At 42.6% G+C, this 18,572-nt stretch overlaps 1 protein-coding gene across 1 annotated transcript in view; it reads left to right on the forward strand.

Moving 5' to 3' along the window:
* TMEFF1 (transmembrane protein with EGF like and two follistatin like domains 1) overlaps nucleotides 1-18,554 on the forward strand; it is a 121,221-nt gene extending 102,667 nt beyond the window's left edge. The window contains exons 6-10 of the mRNA XM_061995543.1: nucleotides 4,411-4,559; nucleotides 5,828-5,893; nucleotides 11,120-11,243; nucleotides 15,360-15,518; nucleotides 18,470-18,554. Coding sequence (XP_061851527.1) covers nucleotides 4,411-4,559; nucleotides 5,828-5,893; nucleotides 11,120-11,243; nucleotides 15,360-15,518; nucleotides 18,470-18,554 — 583 coding nt within the window. The remainder of the gene's footprint in view (nucleotides 1-4,410; nucleotides 4,560-5,827; nucleotides 5,894-11,119; nucleotides 11,244-15,359; nucleotides 15,519-18,469) is intronic.
* Nucleotides 18,555-18,572: the final 18 nt, after the last annotated feature.

Genomic DNA, 18,572 nt, shown 5'->3' on the forward strand with positions numbered 1-18,572 from the left:
AACTGGGGAATAGGGAAGCCTTTTATTGTAGGATTTTGTTCAATGGGGTTTTTTATGCAGTTTTTACCATGGTTATCCTCACTTTTAGCAGCTTAAGATCAACTTCACGCAACAATTTCTGCTTGCAGCACTGCTGGACTTCAGGCAATTGTTCCTGGAAGTTATTCCAAATAGCAGGAATAAATAAATGAGAGGTAGGAGAAAGATACTCTCAAGTTTTTCGTGCTCTCCCTTCTTGAGCACCTCTCTGTGTTGTCCTCTGCTCACTCACCAGCATAAGAGAGACTTTTCATGGAACAGGTTACAATATGGGACTTCAGTTCTGTGTCCAGTTTCAGTCTTCGTCTGTGAAGAAAAATAAAACTCACAGTCCATGTTATCTCACACAGGTTCTGCTGCCTGCAAAAGCCTCTGACAAGATTTCTGCCCTTTGAGGCCTCACTTTTAGCTCATTAACATTGCTGCATTTTGTCCCATTCTTTGTGTGGTATGTGTATAGTCTGTGGGGCAGTTCAGCCCTCTAGGGCAGTGCTTGGTAGCCTTGGGCTTTGACTTTTGCCTGACTTTTGGGCTAAAACTGGCTGGTGGGAGGAGTTGATTCCCCTCAGGAGGTTGAATTTTCTATCATTTCCTCAGTATCAAGCTATTGTCTGCCCTCTGTAGCTCTCTGACTTCAGTGTAACATTTTTTTAGTATTTCCATAGCAAGTTCTTTTGGCATTCTTACAAATATTTCCTGAGCTGCTTTTTTTTTGTTGTTTCAGTCTGTAGTAGTGGTCCTGTTCTCTTGCAGGGACTCAGATGCCAGTTTCACATGCAGCATCAGAGCAGCAACTTGCTCTCCCACAGTTTTAGCTTATTCACAAACAGTGAGCAGTTAAAACCAACTTTCATGTTTTCTGTCAGGAGCAACACTCCCCACATTTCCCTGCTCCCATCTCACAATTTGGTGCTTCCCACAGGGCTGTCTGTATCTTGAGTCTAATGCCAAGTGGTTACGAGCAAGGACAACTTCACTGCACCCCATGCGGACTCTCTGGCAGGGACAGGTTTCTAACATGTGCTCCTGGCTCCCTCTCTGCTGCATCCACAGAGGCCTTGTACCCTTCAGAATGTCACACCCCAGTCAGGTCTTCACTTAAACTCAATCCCTTTCAGCCCTCTGAAAGGCTCTTCAGGCTTTTGTGTTGGAATGATGGAGTTTAAATTTTAGTTTAAGTAGATTACATTTTTTAAGTACCTCAGTCCAGTTCAACTATTCATTATCCCCCTCGGTACATTTAAGCCACCTGCTTTTACATGTCAGACACATCTATTGAAGCATCTGCACTGGTAACTAAATGGCCAGGTGAAGGCCAGATGTACCATTTGGCTTCATGGTCATGGGCATAGAAGCAGACAGAGGCATCAAGTCGCATGGGGGAGGGTGAAAGTCTGAAACTGAACTTTTGAACTCTTGAGCTACAAACAGCATGGTCAGGTTGTAAATTTTGGGCAATGCCCGAGTTAAACAAAAGTGTCACATCCTGAATCCTCCAGTTAATAAGGAGGCATGAAGCACAGAGTTAGCAGATGGGAAGCTCATTATGTGTTGCACTTCTGCAGACAGACTGCTTTGACCAAGAAACCGAGGGCCTGGGCTCTGGAGGGAAGAAGTGTCGTGAAAGGCAGTGCCCTGGGACAGAAAAAGGGTACCTGGAAGGAGGATGATGTGGATTCAGGAAGAGGGGGCTGATCCAGGACACAAGGGCCACAAACAACAAGGTGCCAGTCAGTTTTGCCAGGCACTGTGGCCAGCAGTAGCTGGCAACAGCGGGGTAGGAACCACTGTGACTGCCTACTGCATCTATCTCCCAGTGGGGACAGGCAGGCAGGACCGCCGTCTGGCTGGGTCTGGCCAGGCAGTGAGGGCCTCGCTGGGGATTTGGTGTGCCTGCAGCCCTCATTCATGCCTGTGGGCGGAAAGCATGTATATCTGCCAGCTGGTCAGGGTCTGTTGTGCCAGTGGGGTGCCAACGGGGATTTGGTGTGCTTGCAAGCCTCCGGCAAATCCCAGTGTCCAGACTGGCAGCAGGCTGGCACTTCACCTGTTCCCACCCCTGGCAATCATCAGCTCTGTCCTACTCCAGTGACACAAAGCAGCTGCAAGCCTGTTGCAGCTGGTCAGTGAAGCTTCAGCTCTTTATGCTACCCCAGCACTTACGGATGTGTGGCAAGCTCTCCTCTTGTAGTTTTGCTTAAATTTTCCTGGTTTTACATATAAATTGGAAATGATAAAAATAAATGTTTGGACATGGAAAAGATGGTTAGAGGTAAGATTGAGAGTGTTTATCCGAAAAACAGAGTCAGGAATTCACAGTTAAACCCAAAACAAGCATTTGTCAATGTTACGAAAGTAGGCATTTAACATTAGATGTTAAATATGAACTCAGAGAATCATGAAAATCTGAGTAGCTTCCAAGCAGTTTCAACTGTGGCTTGTAATGTCACCATGAAAAAGAAACAATTGTTTTCAATACTCTCCTTATTTGTTCACCTGGAATTACAAAGCCCAACAGTGATAATGATGCTAGGACCTTGGATGGTGACTATTGGCAGATTTAAAGGGGATGTACAAAGAAATACACATGGAATTGGTCTGGAGAAACGTAAATAAATGTGCTGAAATGTGACAAGGATGGGTGCACACAGGTGGTAGTGCTTCCTGAGTGCTAAGGCTGAGTAAACGGATCTTTAAGCACGCCACCAGTATCATACAAATTAGGTCTTGCTCTTTGCTCATTTGTGTCAATAAATGTGCACAACTGTTGAGCCATGAGCCTTTTATTTGCATATAGTAAATCCTAATAAACCCTTCATTAGGCTTATTAGGCTTAAAATCATGTGGGAGATTGTAAACAAAGTAGTACTTCCTTTCCTGGGTATAAAGTTCACAGCCATTACCATTTATAGTAAGAAAAATTGCCGTATATTAATCATATTAATATTTAACAGCTTCATGAGTACTTTGAGGTGAATCCCTAAGATGTGTAGAGACTCATTGCTAGGGCAGTTTTTCAGTGTCAGTAGGTGCACTTAGAAACTTGTTTGCACTAGAGATGTTGCAGGAATCTGAGGTTCATAGGCATGAAGTAGTACTGGCAAAGTTAGCATTATTAAATTTAGGCAACAAAAGGTGCTTATGGAGAATGAGGGAAAAAGGAAGGTATGTTGGCCACCTTCAGTGTTTCTGCTGAACCAGGTTCTGCTGTGAGATTTATTTACTGACTCAAGGCACACATACATCCATTTAATCGTTTACTTGTGTCTGGAACAACTAAAAAGAACATAAAATACCTGGCAAGTTGGTAGCTTGTTTTTTTTTAGCCACACTGTGTTTTGCAAGAGTGAATCAAGATGAGAGAACTGTGTGTCCACTGCCACCTCCTCAGATGATGCAGTATCAGGAGGTGGATTGAGAGCTGAACTGAGTGGCCACCTGTCTCCCATTCTGCAGCCACACTCCTTACTTTTCCTAGTCCAGAGGTGGAGTGGAACTTGAAGAGCAAAGTGAAACACACCAAGATTTTCATTAAAAAAATAAAATTTCCATTAAAAAGTATAATATTGTTTAAAATACAAAGGAATTGGGTCTTGGAAAACTGTAAAGCTGTAGCACTCACACATGTTAAACTTCAGGTCAGTCATAGCCCTGTCTGTGTCTTTGGCTGTCCGACATTTGTGTGGTTAGGAACCAGCTGAGTGCTAGATCTTCATTTTTCCCAATTGAATTTTACAGTTGCTAGTTGCAAATTAAATGGAAAATGCTGTTTCTGAAGTAACCAAAGTGTTGATTGGATGCAATATGAAATAATTCAGATCACATAATACTGTTTTAAATATGACATTATAAACTCACTGTTAACTTTCAAAGGTATGAATGAATGTCTTGCTGAAAAGACACGGTTAACCAAATATACTGATTCTGCACAGCCTCTGAAATAGAAAACCTCCTTTTACTGCTTAACAGAAATGCAACTTTTTGTTTCCTCCTCAGGGATCCTGACACCACAAAAAAGAAGGAGAATATTCATCTGGTTTTGTTCATGCTTGAAAACAGACACTACAAACTGTTATATTAATGTAGTAAATCTTCCTAGGAATGTGTTAGCTTTTAGATGTTTATCAATGAGATTGATACCATAGCAAAACTACAAGAAGCAACAATACATTATTAAAAATCACACTGAAGCACCTATTCATAATTTTGTACATTCTGCTTGGAAGCCTGGGATATCAACGAATTCTTAAGCATCCTCATGGAACATTCTTTTCTCTCCTGGTATTAGCCGGTGTTTACTCAGGACTCAACATGCCTTAATTTTTGTTTGCCGGATGTTAATTTTGTTTTGCTGTATGTTTCAATTAACAGGTGTGTGTGTAATATAGACTGCAGTGGATACAGTTTTAATCCTGTATGTGCTTCTGATGGAAGTTCCTATAACAATCCATGCTTTGTTAGAGAAGCATCATGTCTAAGGCAAGAGCAGATTGACATCAGGCATCTTGGACACTGCTCAGGTAGGCTTTGCTTTGTTTTCCTAGTAAATGTAAATTCTGACATAAGTAGGTTTGGTAGAGCTTTCCTTTTTCCACTTTTGATCAGAAGTCACTGATTCCATTATCAGTGAACTCTCTGCATGTATTTTAAGAGTTTCCTATGCAGAAATATGTTTGCATTATATACATATCTGCTGTATTTACCTTTCTTTGGCTGCTGTTACCTGGAAAGACAACAGGAACTCTTAGGAAAATCTAACCAGTAGCCCAATGGGTCTTACATGAGAGGGTGGTAAGAAGTAGAAGAGCAAAAGGAATGTGTACGTGGGAAATATTCCCTGTTGCTGCTGTGGGCTGTACAATGTACTTCCAAGGTGAGTCAAGTCGGGCCCTGATTGCGCAGATATTTATCCATTTCCTTTTCCAGTGCTGGTATGATCCCTCTGCTTCTGCCTTGCAGTTAATCATGTGCACAATTCTGCAATTTTGAGCTCTTGTAGTTGGGACCTTCTAATGGAAATAAAAGCTTTCTATCGTCTCTTTGCAGTTACAACTCAATCTCTAACTTCGACAGTTTCAAAACCAAAACAGACTTGTCAATAAAATAACCTAAGCCCATACCATAGAAAAATGTTTAGTTTGAAGCCTACAGCTTGAGCTGTGTCATGTGCTGGTCTGGGTACTGGAGTTACTGACTGTTACTGACCAAGTGCACAATCAGCCTGGTTGTATAGAATCACAGAATCACAGAATGATAGGATTTGGAAGGACCAACCCCCTGCTAAAGCAGGTCCATCTCAGTCAGGTCACACAGGAATGCGTCCAGGCAGGTTTGAAAACCGCCAGAGGAGGAGACTCTACACCCTCCCTAGGCAGCCTGTGCCAGGGCTCCCGCTAAGGAAAGTTTTTCATTGTGTTTAAGTGGAACGTTTTGTGTTCCAGCTTTTGTCCATTACCGCTAGTCCTGTCACTGGACACTACAGAAAAAGGTCTTGCCCCATCCTCCTGACATCCACCCTTTAGGTAATTAAAAGTGTTTATGAGGTCCCTGCTCAGTCTTCTCCAGGCTGAACAGCCCCAGGTCTTTCCTCACAAGAAGGATGTTCCAGTCCCTTATCATCTTGGTAGCCCTCCAAGTGTGGGCATAACAATGTGGGAATGTGTCTGGTTTTACTGCAATTAAAATAGTTCCTTGAGTAATATTCTGTCTTCTCACTGACATACCTGTAATGGTCTGGAGATAAGCCTTTCCTAATAATAATCCATGCATTTATTTATTTACCATCTAGAAACAGACGACACAAACGCCATTGGGAAGAAAGACGATGGTATGCAATATCGACCAGAGGTGAAAGGTACTGTGCTGCCTTTGCGCTGGTTGGTTATGGTCTCACACGACGAGAAAATGCAGCATGCAGGTCCCTTCTTGTCTGCCTTAACAGCTTTGATGTCTGTAACCAAGACAGACCTGCGAACAGCTTCTTTCTTACAGCAAGCTGCAAGGCTGGCAAGAAGGAGATGTGTGTGATTTGTGAGTGACCAGCTACTCACCTCCGTATGCAGCGGTCACAGGATTAGACTCCCTGCAATTGCTGTGAAAATTACTTTACTGGAAGACACCAAGCTGTGATATTCCTGATTAAATGGCACAAGCCTGCCTCCTGTGACTCCATCTTTTCTGTTAACTTCTGGGAAAAAAAATGGCAGATTCTATATTTTTACTGTGTTTTAGAATGTTTTCAGTAAACTGATACACCAAATCAAATTGACTGAAAGCATTTTACCTGTATGAACCTTGCCTCACCTTAAATAACCTTAGTATAAATTAAATAAGGCCAAGTTTCACTTTCTGGTCAGTTATTTGTCGTGGTTGCAGCTTGTGTGTATGTTAGGTGCATTCTCAGAACGAATATGTTTCTGCATGTCATGGCTCTTCCTCAAAGTGTTGCTGTCCAGGACCAAACACCTCTGTCTTTCTCAAGTTACTAGAGAGGAGCAGATCTACATAGGAGTTAACCTTTCCTCCTCACCTCTCACAAATAATAGGACTGTTGAATAGAACAGCATAGCACAGAATATTTTCAGTTGGAAGGGACCTACAATGATCATCTAGTCTGACTGCCTGACCACTTCAAGGCTGACCAAAATAAAGCATATTGTTAAAGGCATTATCCAAATGCCTGTTGAACACTGAAAGGCTTGGGGCATTGACCACCTCTCTAGGAAGTCTGTTCCAGTGTACGACCACCCTCTCAGTAAAGAAATGTTTCCTAATGTCCAGTCTAAACCTCCCCTGGCACAGTTCTTAACCTTTACCATGTGTCTTGTCACTGAATACAAGGGAGAAGAGATCAGCACCTCCTCCACTTCAGGAAGCTCTAGAGAGCAATGAGGTGGCCCCTCAACTTCTTTTCCTCCAAACTAGACAAGCCCAAGGCCCTTGGCCGCTCCTCAGAGGACATTCCATACAGCCCTTTAACCAGCTTTTTTGCCCTCCTCTGGATGCATTCAAGGACCTTCACACCCTTCTTGAACTCTGGGGCCCAGAACTGCACACAGTACTCAAGATGAGACTGCACCAACGCTGATACAGTGGGATAGTCACCTCTCTTGCCCATCTGTTTACTCTGGGTCTGATGGCCCCAGGATGGGGTTTGCCCTTCTGCTGCACAGACACGCTTGCCGGCTCATGCTGAGCCTGCTGTCGACCATCACCTCCATTTCCATTTCTGCAGGGCTGCTCTCCAGCTACTTCTCTCCCACTTTATCCTTCTGCCTGGTGTTACTCCATCCTAGGTGCAGAATCTTGCATTTCATCCCATCAGTCACTGCCCAGTGCTCCAATCTATCCAGATCCCTCTGCAAGGCCTCTTCTCCCTCAGGAGAGTCAAGAGCACCTCCCAGCTCGATGGCATCAGCAAACTTGCGAGTGGTGCATTCAACTCCTGCATCCTGATCACTGATAAATGTATTGAATGAAACTGGCCCTGGAACTGAGCCCTGAGGGACACGCTGGTGACCGGTTGCCAGCCAGAGGTAGCCCCATTCACTACAGTCCTTTGAGCTCTGCCCTTCAGCCAGTTCTTCACAAAGCACATTTTAACCTACTCTTCCCAGAGTTGGACAACTTGTCCAGAAGGATGCTGTGAGGGACAGTATCAAAAGCTTTACTAAAATCCAGAAAAACGATATCCACCTGCCTTCTTCCACTCAACAGGTGACCTTGTCGTAGAAGAATATCAAATCACTTAAACAGGACTTTCCTTTTAAGATCCCATATTGACTGTTCCTGATGATTGCATTATTCTTTATATGCCTTTCAATGGTACCCAGTATAATCTCCATAATTTCTCCCAGGAACTGAGATTAGACTTAAAGGTCTATAGTCTCCTGACTCTTCCCTCACACACTTTTTGTAAATTGGAGTAACTTTGGGTGGCTTCCAGTCATCAGGGACCTCCCCAGACCTTTGGTAGGTGATAGAGAGGGATCCTGCCATAACATCCCCCAGCTCCTTCAGTACTCCAGGTCCCATGGCCTTGTGAACAGTCAGCTGATGCTGCTGGTCCCTTACATTTTTAATGTCCACAACTGGAAAGTCCCTGTTCCTACAGTCATGGTCCTCCTACTCAGGGAACCAGGCAGCCCAAGGTCTATCAGTATTATTAAAGACCATAACTCACTGTTGTTTCTTTTCAGCACTGGTCTTAATGCAGGTTTTGTTGCAAGGTGTTAGTATCTTCTTTGTTAGCTCTGGTCTTTATTTTTTTCTGTCATTATACCTATTTTGCAGTCCCATGGCCTCCCAGAGTAAAGCCATCTGACTATGGCTTTCAACATTCATTGCATTCTCCTTGAAAAGCTGTTCAGTGCCAGAAAGCTCCATATATTTTTTCTTTTTTGCACAAATTCTCTTATTTTCACTCCATATGATCTACCAGTTGGAATGATTTAATGTCAATTTTCGCTTACATTATGAAGACATAAAAGGCACCAAATGAAATATGCATCTTATTATGTGATGTAATGAAACACCACTTTTGGTTCCTAGTCAGAAGAAGATACAGCCTATATTCGTTGCATATAAATTGCCTTTGAAATCTAGTTAGTTAATGGAAAAAACATTGTCTAGCTTGTGCAGTTTCAAGTCTGGCAAATGATGTGCATGGAAGTAGTTTGCCTTGTGCAAAGAAATGGTTTGAATATTTTTTGTGCAGTAGACAGGTCTTTTTAGATATTGAGAGCCTGAAGTGAACTACTTTGAATGACTTTTCGTCTAGAATAAGAGTCCACACTTCTATCTATTTGCTTTTGCTTTAAATTCCTATGGGTAGATCTCAATTGTCTGAATGTATAATACCTGCTGGTCTTAAGGTCCATAGTCATGACAGTCTGCTTCTTCTGCAGTGCAAGTGGCTACCTAAAGTTATACCAGAAAGGTCTCTCTTCCAAGACTTATCTGCCTTGCTGGTTTGTTGTACCAAGATGAGCATCAGGGTTTTAGTTGTTGTGCCTGCCTCTACCTTTTGGTGAAGTATCTGAACTCTTGCATCTGGTGACTCTTTCAAGGCTCCTGTGCCAATTAAGTCTTTCATTTCAAAGCTCTGAGGCACTCTGGCAGGCCTCTCAGATTAAAAATGGATTCCCATCAATAGGTAGAGAAATGTCTGTTTTACACTAGGAATCACTTCCTGCTTTGAACAATATCTCTTTGCTAAAAACAGGTTTTGCCTCTGATTTGAGTGGCTGTAACTACCTGATCACCTCTCAGGGGATGCATCTTTCACTGGGCCTCACATTCTGTCTTAGTACACACATTAAAACCAGACTATCTAAACAGACTAATATAACTAAATATAGCTTATTACTAGCTTTTGACTGGGACCAGATATGACAGTAATTAACTATTTGGAGGAGAGAGGCAAGAGTTTCAGGACGACACGTGCCTGCTTTTCTCCTCTCACGCATGCCACGACTGTTCCATCAGATCAGTGGTGGACATGTTGCCAGTATACAGCAATGTTTTTCCCAGGTAACTTTGAAGCATAGCCTGAGCCAAAAGCTTCCTTATATCTGAAACCTCTAATAGCTTGGGTTTTTTTTTTTCTTCTGGAACAAATAAGAAAACATTCCAGAAGGTGTTCAGGGAAAATTTAAACATCAACATGCTTTTTTTTTTCCTACTCCTACCAATACATTCTCTTTCTCACTGATGTTATTTCAAATGTCTGCAATTGTAAAAGAGGTTTCTTTTTGTTTTGCACTTGCAATTTATTATACTCTTGTATTTGTGACATGGCAGTCTATTGCCATGGAAAAGAACATAATTCCACCGTTATGCTTGCATTATTAGATCCCAGCACTTCAGAGAAGTTCATTAGGAAATACCAACTTCTGTGTTTAGGACTTTTCTACAGAAAAAAAAAGGGGGGAAAACAATGATTGAAAATGTACACAGCTTTAGATACTTTTAGTAACGTGATAGAAAGACAAAAGATGTTGGGGTAGAAGGAGCTGCCTTCCTGTGCTGGGTTGACCTGGCCAGGAACTGAGTGCCCACCAGCTGCTTCCACACCCTCTCCCCAGGAAGATGGAGGAGAGGAAACATGAGAAAACTCATTGGTCAAGATACTGGCAGTTTAAGGGGAAATGAAGGGGAGAAAAGGAGAGAAAATACCCAAGCAATTAAAAACTTGTCACTGACAACATCCTACCAGCAGGCTGATGCTCAACCAGTCTGTGAGCAGCTGCCACCTTGGAAAGACCAAAACTCCATTCTTTTTTCCAGCTAAGCATAATTTCATGTGGTAGGGAATATCATTTTGGTCAGTTGAGGTCAGCTGTCCTGGCCATGTCTCCTCTCAGTCTCTTGCTCATTCCCAGCCTACTTGCTGAGGGCAGCAGCAGAGAAAGCCTTGATGCTGTGCAAGCACCTCTCAGCAGCAGGCAAAACTTTGGTGTCTTATCAGCATCATTTCAGCCAGAAATTTAAAAGAGAGCACCGTACAGGTAACTCCATCCCAGACAAAACCACTTCCCAGTACACTTCCAAAAGGAATGGGTATTTTAAACTCATTTCAATATTTTGAAGTTCCCTCTCCATAAAAGCATTTCACTATTGTAATGTATTTGATGTCAGTTAAAACAACTACTGGTTCCAGGCAGATCTGTTCTTAGTAATCAAAAAATATGGTTGAGCTTCTTTCTAACCCTTCAGGTTTTTTTCCTCTGTTTAGACATGGGAGAGAGCTCTCTGTATCTATGTATTAGCACTTTGCCCCAATGCCACTGACAAAGCTTCTGCTGGTCTTCCTCCATTGGCTTGTTTCTGTCATGAATCCTTTTCTCCTTTTGAGAAACCTGATGTAAGAAGCATATTTAGATGTCTCTGAGGATCATTTTCCGGTGCAGTACGTTCTAGCAAATCTCTGTAAGGTGCCTCAGAAATTTCACCCTTAAGCTTTATTATTCTATATTCCTCTAGTCACTACAAGTTTTTAAGGCTACACTATTCTCAGTTGAGATTTTTTAATGAACATCATACAACCATTTATAATTGTTTATGTATATTTCATTTCAAGATGCCAGTGATCAAAGAGAAGACATTTACATTGGAAACCACATACCTTGTTCAGAAAGCTTCAACGGCTACTGTATACATGGAAAATGTGAATTCATTTATTCCACTCAGAAGGCTTCCTGCCGGTAAGTCCTGCATGCCTACAAAATGTGCTTAAAATTGCTGTAAAGCTTAATCAAAATGCTCTCTAGACACGATGACAGCATGTGTCCGTGAGTAAGCAGTGAGTGGCTGGGGAGCCGTATCCCTGTGCTGTGGGCAGCACCCAGCCACTCCAGTTGTGTGGGAGATAGTGCTCAGAGGAGAGGCTCAGTCACTCAAGTAGTTTAGAAGCCAAATCTGTCTGAGCAGTATGGCCTCAGTGTTGTCTTCTTATTTTCAACTGCTAAGTCCTACCTAGAGGAAAAAAAAACCCACAAAAAAGAATGCCTTTGCCTTGCAGGGCTTCTCTGTATGACACTGCTTTCCCCATTGACCTCTCAGTCTGTTCTTAACACTATCTGTACATTTTATTGCTCCTGTCATAAACTCTCTCTAGAGTACCAGTATCTTATTTTTAACATTTATTGCCCTTTTTCACAATAATAGGCTTCATCTAGAGAGTATAAAATTTCAAACTATTCTTTAGCTCACAGTTTTTATCTACAGCATGTTCAAGCAGCTCAGTCCTTTCAGTGTTAAGCTACTCAGTGTTTCCCAGGATATCTGAATGTTTGAGTTTATTTAATTAGCTCCCAGATATTTCTTCCCTTACATTTCACCATGTAAATTCCACATCTTTTTTTTCCTGAAAAAATAAAATTCATTTAAAAAGTGAGTTTTAAAATATAAAGGTTATTCTTCATAATAACATGCAGTGCCCTGCTCACTAGGAGGTTTCAACTTTTGTCTTGTGAGCTTGTACTTTCGGATTTATGTGGCTGAAGATGCTATAACTCTTTGCTTCAGAAACTTAACCTGTAAATCCATTAGATGCCATCACATTTTCTCCCTTATCTTTATCGATCAGGTTTGTTTAGGGGGTTTTGCACTGCCAAGATTTAAGGGTTTCCAGATAAATTGGAGAGTGGGAAACCCAAAATGCAGAGCCAGTGTGGTTGTCAACTTCAAGCATTTGAAAGCTTACAGTATTCCTTTTCTCATCCAAGACCTTTTCTTGTTTATTATCACCTTTCCAGTAGGACTTATTTTTCTCTTTTCTTTGGCCAGAACAAAGAGAGCTCAAGATGTCTTTGCTTCTCTTGAGAAACTAGGTGCATCCCCGTTGTTATCTTGATGGGCATTAGGCAGCACTATTTGATTACAGTATTCTGTTGATCTAGAGGTGTGTTTAATATAATTTCTGATGGATTTGTCCTCAAAATATTGGAATTATTGTTATTTCAAGGAAATAATTCCTAGCTAAATGAACTGATTTTTTTATTTCTCAGATTTTTTTTCCTGGATAGTGTTAATCATTTAGACATTTATTAATTTAAGATCCAATTGCAATTCAATCATTTAAATGTTATTGATACTTCAGTTATTACCCACAGGCAATGTTTTGATGAATTTACCTAATGTTCTATCATCTCTTTAAATTCTATTTTATAATTACATTTACGATTGCTACTTGCAGTTATTTATTTGAACAGCCTGAACAGTATGTCAGCATTGGACTTAGCACAGCAAACCTCACATGGTTCCAGTCACCAATTTCTGACTGTCAGTTCTTAGCCTAAGTATCAAATATCCTTTGGATTTTTCTTGGCTATTTAAATACTGATGGTCTTGTACTTTATGCAACACATTTTCTACTGGAGCAGAGTTATTAAGGAAACAATTTATTTGTGTCAGCCAGCAGTCTGCCATAATAGCCATGTACTTCTACCAAACAGCAACAAAAAATACCTCTGGCAAGGAATGCATAATGATGAATGCTAGAGGTAGGTTGTTATTTTCAAATGCTTTGCATCATCATTCACACCCAGAGTATACATTGTTTAATCTGGTCCTCATTTCCTGGTAGTAACATATATGAGGTATCAGATGACCTACAAAACTGCAGAAAACACCTGTGCAGAGCAAATTCTGACTTCCACTTTCTCTGGGGGCAATGGATCTCCTTGCTGAGCTCTCCAGGACTGCCAGCAGGCAAGTGGGAGGAAGGTTTTGTAGCTGTCAGTTGCATAGTATTTGGTTTAACTGCCTTTCCACAGGTGGGATCTGTTCTGTCTCCTGCTGCCCCCTTGTGTAGTGCAGTTCTGCCCTGTCCTTATAGCAGGCTGCATCAAGGAGGCACAACCTCCTTTCAGCTCTTTGCAAAGAAATCTAAACTTCTTTACGTGAACTCAATTCACTGATCAGCATATTTTCAGATAAATCCATGCTGACCTCTATTTATCTTGCTATTATATTAATGCTATATTATCTTGCTATATATTAATGCAGCAGAACACTTTAAAATCTGTTGTACTAGTTTAAGATAGCTTAAACTAGCGCCTGGTACTTCATCTCACCACCAATATAGATTTTAACACGAGCACTTCTCCTTTGCAGGAATTCAATACTCCTGAATCTCCACTTGATATTTTTCAGAAATAATTTCCTATCGCTCCAGGGTTTCTGAGGGAACATCTTTGAATTACTTGTGCCTCCTCTGCTTTGTTTTGCCTCCTCTACTTTAAAGCTGCTATAACATTTGATCATACTTTGGCTGTTACCTTCTTTAATGGAAACAAAAGCAAAGTAGCAGTAAGAATTCAGTCCTCTTCACTAGCAAGAAGTCCTCTTCCTTGTTGTTTCTTTTTGCATGATAATCAATGTTCCCTGTACTCTTCCTTCTTCTATGCAAATGCACACTTATTTCATTCCCTTCCTAGCCATTACTCAGCTTACTTACGGTACATGAGGGCTTTTCTTTAAAAGCTTTACTTTTACTTCAACTCACTTCATGCCTGAACCAAAACTCATTACGCAGCAGCTCATGGCTGGAGAAAGTTGAGTCACAAGATTATGAATGTGTAAACCCCAACTATTATCCTTGAATGCAAAGGGGGATTAGAAGTTGCATTAGCAGTTGTGGGAATGTCTGTGGAGTAATTATTTCTTTCCTCCAAACAGAATTCCTACCCTAGAACAAAGCTTTTGGATGGATGAGACTGATTTTATGTGTCATTTGGGTTCATCTGATCCAGTTCACAAAAGGATTGCCTCTCTGCCTGCATGTATTTCTTCTCCATCTTTCTGCTATAGAGCGGGAGGTCAATTGTATGATTCAGTTGCATTCGCATCAGTCAGTTTAAGGGATAGCTGTACAAGGGACTGGCTCAGGGGTGCAAGTGGTGGCCTTTGATTCTGCAGACTTCAGCTCAGTGTCTTGGATGGCTCTTGCCTTTCCTTGTTATGCTCCCACCTCTTTTCCCTTGCCACATGAGTTCCAGCAGAGCATGTTTCCACTGCTGCCTTCACCAATGGCACATCCATCCCACTTGCCTTGAACAGGAATCACTGATCAGGAGCAGCCTCAGACGTGTTGCTCATTGAGCTGACTGCTGCTTTGCTCAGGCAAGGTACTGTTTAGAGCAGTTGCTTCTCCTCTGTCTCCAGTCATTTCTCCCCCACTCCTGGCCAATTTTTATGTATTCTTCCATGAATTCTACCTTGAACAGTTGTGGGCCATTGGGTTTTCTAACCCAATTCTGTCAAGTTTTTGGTTTGGTGTCAGGGCAGGAACAGGTGCTGGCCTTTTCTAATAGGTTTTGCAGGACTTCACTTCTGTAGGCTGCAACTGTGAAAGAGATCTTTCTTTTCCCCTTGTTTTTCAAGGCTTCTGTTCCTCTTTGTCACTTCTCTCCCATATTGGTATTGCAGCTGAGTGAACATGCTCACTTTTTGTTTCACAAGCTTACTTCTTTGTGTTTCATTTAGCCCTGTCTGTCTGTTTCATCTAGTTACTTTCCTAAATATTGCTCAGTTTAATAATGACCACACATATTTCTTTTCCAAATCGGGGCCGTCACCATGCTGGTGGTGTTTTCAAAGTGGGCTGCTAGTAACCTTATCCAGGAAAGCAAAGCATATCTGTTCTGTCTCTTGCCACGGAAATCCAAACCATGCCCCTACCCAAGCGTTAACCCAACCACCACCTACCTACCAGCTCTTTCTCAGATGGATTAGCTTTGGACTTTTTTTTTCAGCTGCAAAATGACCGGGCTGTTGTCAAATTACAGATTCCATGAAATATTCCTTTTCTTTTTCAGGTGTGAATCAGGATACACTGGACAGCACTGTGAAAAGACAGACTTTAGTATTCTTTATGTTGTCCCAAGTAGGCAAAAGCTTACGCATGTCCTTATTGCAGCAATAATTGGAGCTGTACAGATTGCCATTATAGTTGCAATTGTTATGTGCATAACAAGGTAGGTAAAGATAAAAACAGCAAAAAATTACACAGTGCATGAATCTCTTTTTTCTGTACTTAAATATTTTAACCCTCAAATTTAATATGCTTTAACATATATCCTAAAATACTCACATAAAAAATTAGACATTTTTATCTAATGACTGAAGCAGAAGCATTATGTAACATCCTATCGCCATTTTTGGGGGAGGTTGCAAAACACACATTTGTTCAAATTCACAAACCACCAGTAACCAAATACCCAGCAGAACACATCAGCCATGAAACACATCAAAAAGGTCAGGGCTGTGTTAGACCTTCACTGGAGTTATTCAAGCGTTGCTGATACCTTATTGAAGCTATGATTCCCTCCTCCCACCCAGTGAAACCAGCGAGGTTGACAAGATGCTGTTCCCTGCAGTAGCACTGCAAGTGGTGTTACACAGAGAAAGAAGTGTCCCTCATATCATATATGCTTTCTGAAAATTAATGTACAGCTGGTCTCATAATGAAGCACTCTCCATGGGAACCTGTTTTATGAAATGTTGTGGTAGTTTAGCCCTGGCTGGGTGTCAGGTGCCCACCAAGTTGCTCCATCACTCCCTCTCCTAAACTGGATAGGGGAGAAAGAAATATAATGACAGGTTTGTGAGTCAAGATAAGGACAGGGAGATCATTCAGCACTTAGCATCATGGGCAAAACAGACTCAACTTGGGGAGAAACAGTTTGATTTATGAATGAATGATAAGAACAGAGCAGGGAAATGAGAAATAAAACCAAATTTTAAAGCACTTCCCCCCACCCCTCCCTCTTCCCAGTACTCTCCTTCCTTCTCCCCCAGGGCCACATGGGATGGGGGTGGCAGTCAGTTTGTTACAGATGGACTTTGCTGTTGATTCGTCTCGGGGGAAGGCCTCATCACACTTCCCACTGCTACAGTGTGGGGTCCCTCCCATGGGGGCAGCTCTTCACACCCCAACATGGGTCATCCACCAGAAGAACAGTCCTTCAGGTACCAACTGCTCCAGTGTGTATCCCTTACAGGATTACAAGCCCTGACTGCAAACCTGACCTGGCATGGGCCTCTCTTTCTCCATGGGCTCCTAAGTCCTGCCAGGAACTTGCTCCAGCGTAGGCTTCCCACGGAGTCACAGCCTCCTTCAGGCATCCACCCGCTCTGGTGTGGGGTCCTCCACAGGCTGCGAGTGATCTCTGCTCCCCAGCGGCCTCCATGGACTGCAGGGGCACAGCTGACTCACCATGGGCTGCATGCACAGGAGAGTCTTTTCTTCCAGGACCTAAGCACCCTCCTCCCTCTCCTTCTCCACTGACCTTGGTGTTTGCAGAGATGTTCTCACATTCTCACTCCCTGTTGCTGCAGCAGTTCAGTAACTGTGCAGCAACTTCTTCCCCTTCTCAAAAACGTTATTCACAGAGGCATTACTTCCATCACTAATTGGCCAGGCCTGGGTCAGCTGCGGGTCCATCTTAGAACTTACTGGCATTGGCCCTATCAGCTACAGGGGAAGCTTCTGGCAGATCTTTGTTTAAAGAAGCCACCCCTGTAGCTCCCCCCACTACGAAAACCTGACCCAGGCAGAACCACTACAAATGTAGAAATGTACAAGCAGAAAGTTCAGGTCTAGAATTTGTCTCAGAATCACAGAATCCCAAGGTCTGGAAGGGACCTTGAAACATCATCTGGTCCAACCCCCCTGTCAGAGCAGGGCCACCTCGAGTAGGTCACACAGGAACTCATCCAGGTGGGGTTTGAATGTCTCCAGAGAAGGAGACTAAACAACCCATCTGGACAGCCTGTTCCAGTGCTCCATCACCCTCAGACACTTGCCTTGTACAGAAAATGAGAGCCATGGATTCTTTTTGATGACAGGGAATTGATGTGGTTTGCTTGTCAGGGAATCCAACAAGGACTTAGGGCTCTGGGATAGATTAAAGATAACATAGTTACTTTATAGGTGCATGAAGCATTTAAGTCCTACACTTGAGTATTCATGCCATACTTTGCTCTTTCTCCTCAACTCATCCTTCACTTTTTCAGCTCCAGTTACATTGGGCCATAAAACTGTCTGCTACTGCATTAGTGTGTGGCTTCCCAAACTCAGCAGAGTGACATCTCTGTGAGTGAACAAATGTAGGCCTCATTCCCTGTCTTTCCTATCTCTCTTGTAACATTCAGCGTAGCAAGTACATGTATCTAATACCTCCTGCAGATGTAAAAGAGTTATTTCGGTAATGCAATTGGAGTCAACACTCTGACCCACCACCCTACTGTCCAAAGTGATGACATGGAAGGCTGGGGTTCAGCAGCCCTCCTCTTTCAGCCTCCCCATGACCCTTCCCCACGCCCACAGTCTCCCAGGGACAGTCTGTCTTGCTGAGCCGGGCTCTCCCAGCAGGACTCCTCTGGCATGCACTGCCTGCCATCTGACAGGCTACATCCCGACCCAGCCCCAACTGCCAGCTTTCCTGAATCCTTCCTTAGCTGTGTGTCCCTTACCAAGAAAGGGATTACCCGAGTCACCCCACAGACAGTCTCGGGTGGGCTGTCTCAGTGTCTGCCATGAGCAGCGGGGCACCTGGAGGTGCAACACTTCAAAAGGCTGATTGATTCAGTCTTGCCACCCACTGGATTTTAAGTATGAAATGCATAAAGCCATTGCAGTTATTCACCATGGTATGTGTTTTACTGGGTCAAGGTTGAAGGATGTAACATCTTACTGGTTTCATTATCAATTTCAAGCAGAATTCCCTTCTGAGTGATCTGGGGATCCCACAGACAGTCTGGTATCAAACAGCAGGAGTGTCACCCCTGGTCAGCACAGCTCCCAGACTCCCTGCTATTGTTCAGTGCAGAAACTGAAGTCAATGTGTTATTGGTAGTCTTAATTTTATGCAGCATATATAAAATCATCCCTCCCTTTTCTTTCTCTTTTTTGTTTTTTTAACAGAAAATGCCCCAAAAACAATAGAGGACGTCGGCAGAAGCAAAACCTAGGCCATTTTACTTCAGATACATCATCCAGAATGGTTTAACTTAGTGATTTTTATACC

The sequence above is a fragment of the Colius striatus genome, chromosome 4 (assembly GCF_028858725.1).
Source record: "Colius striatus isolate bColStr4 chromosome 4, bColStr4.1.hap1, whole genome shotgun sequence".
Classification (NCBI taxonomy): domain Eukaryota; kingdom Metazoa; phylum Chordata; class Aves; order Coliiformes; family Coliidae; genus Colius; species Colius striatus.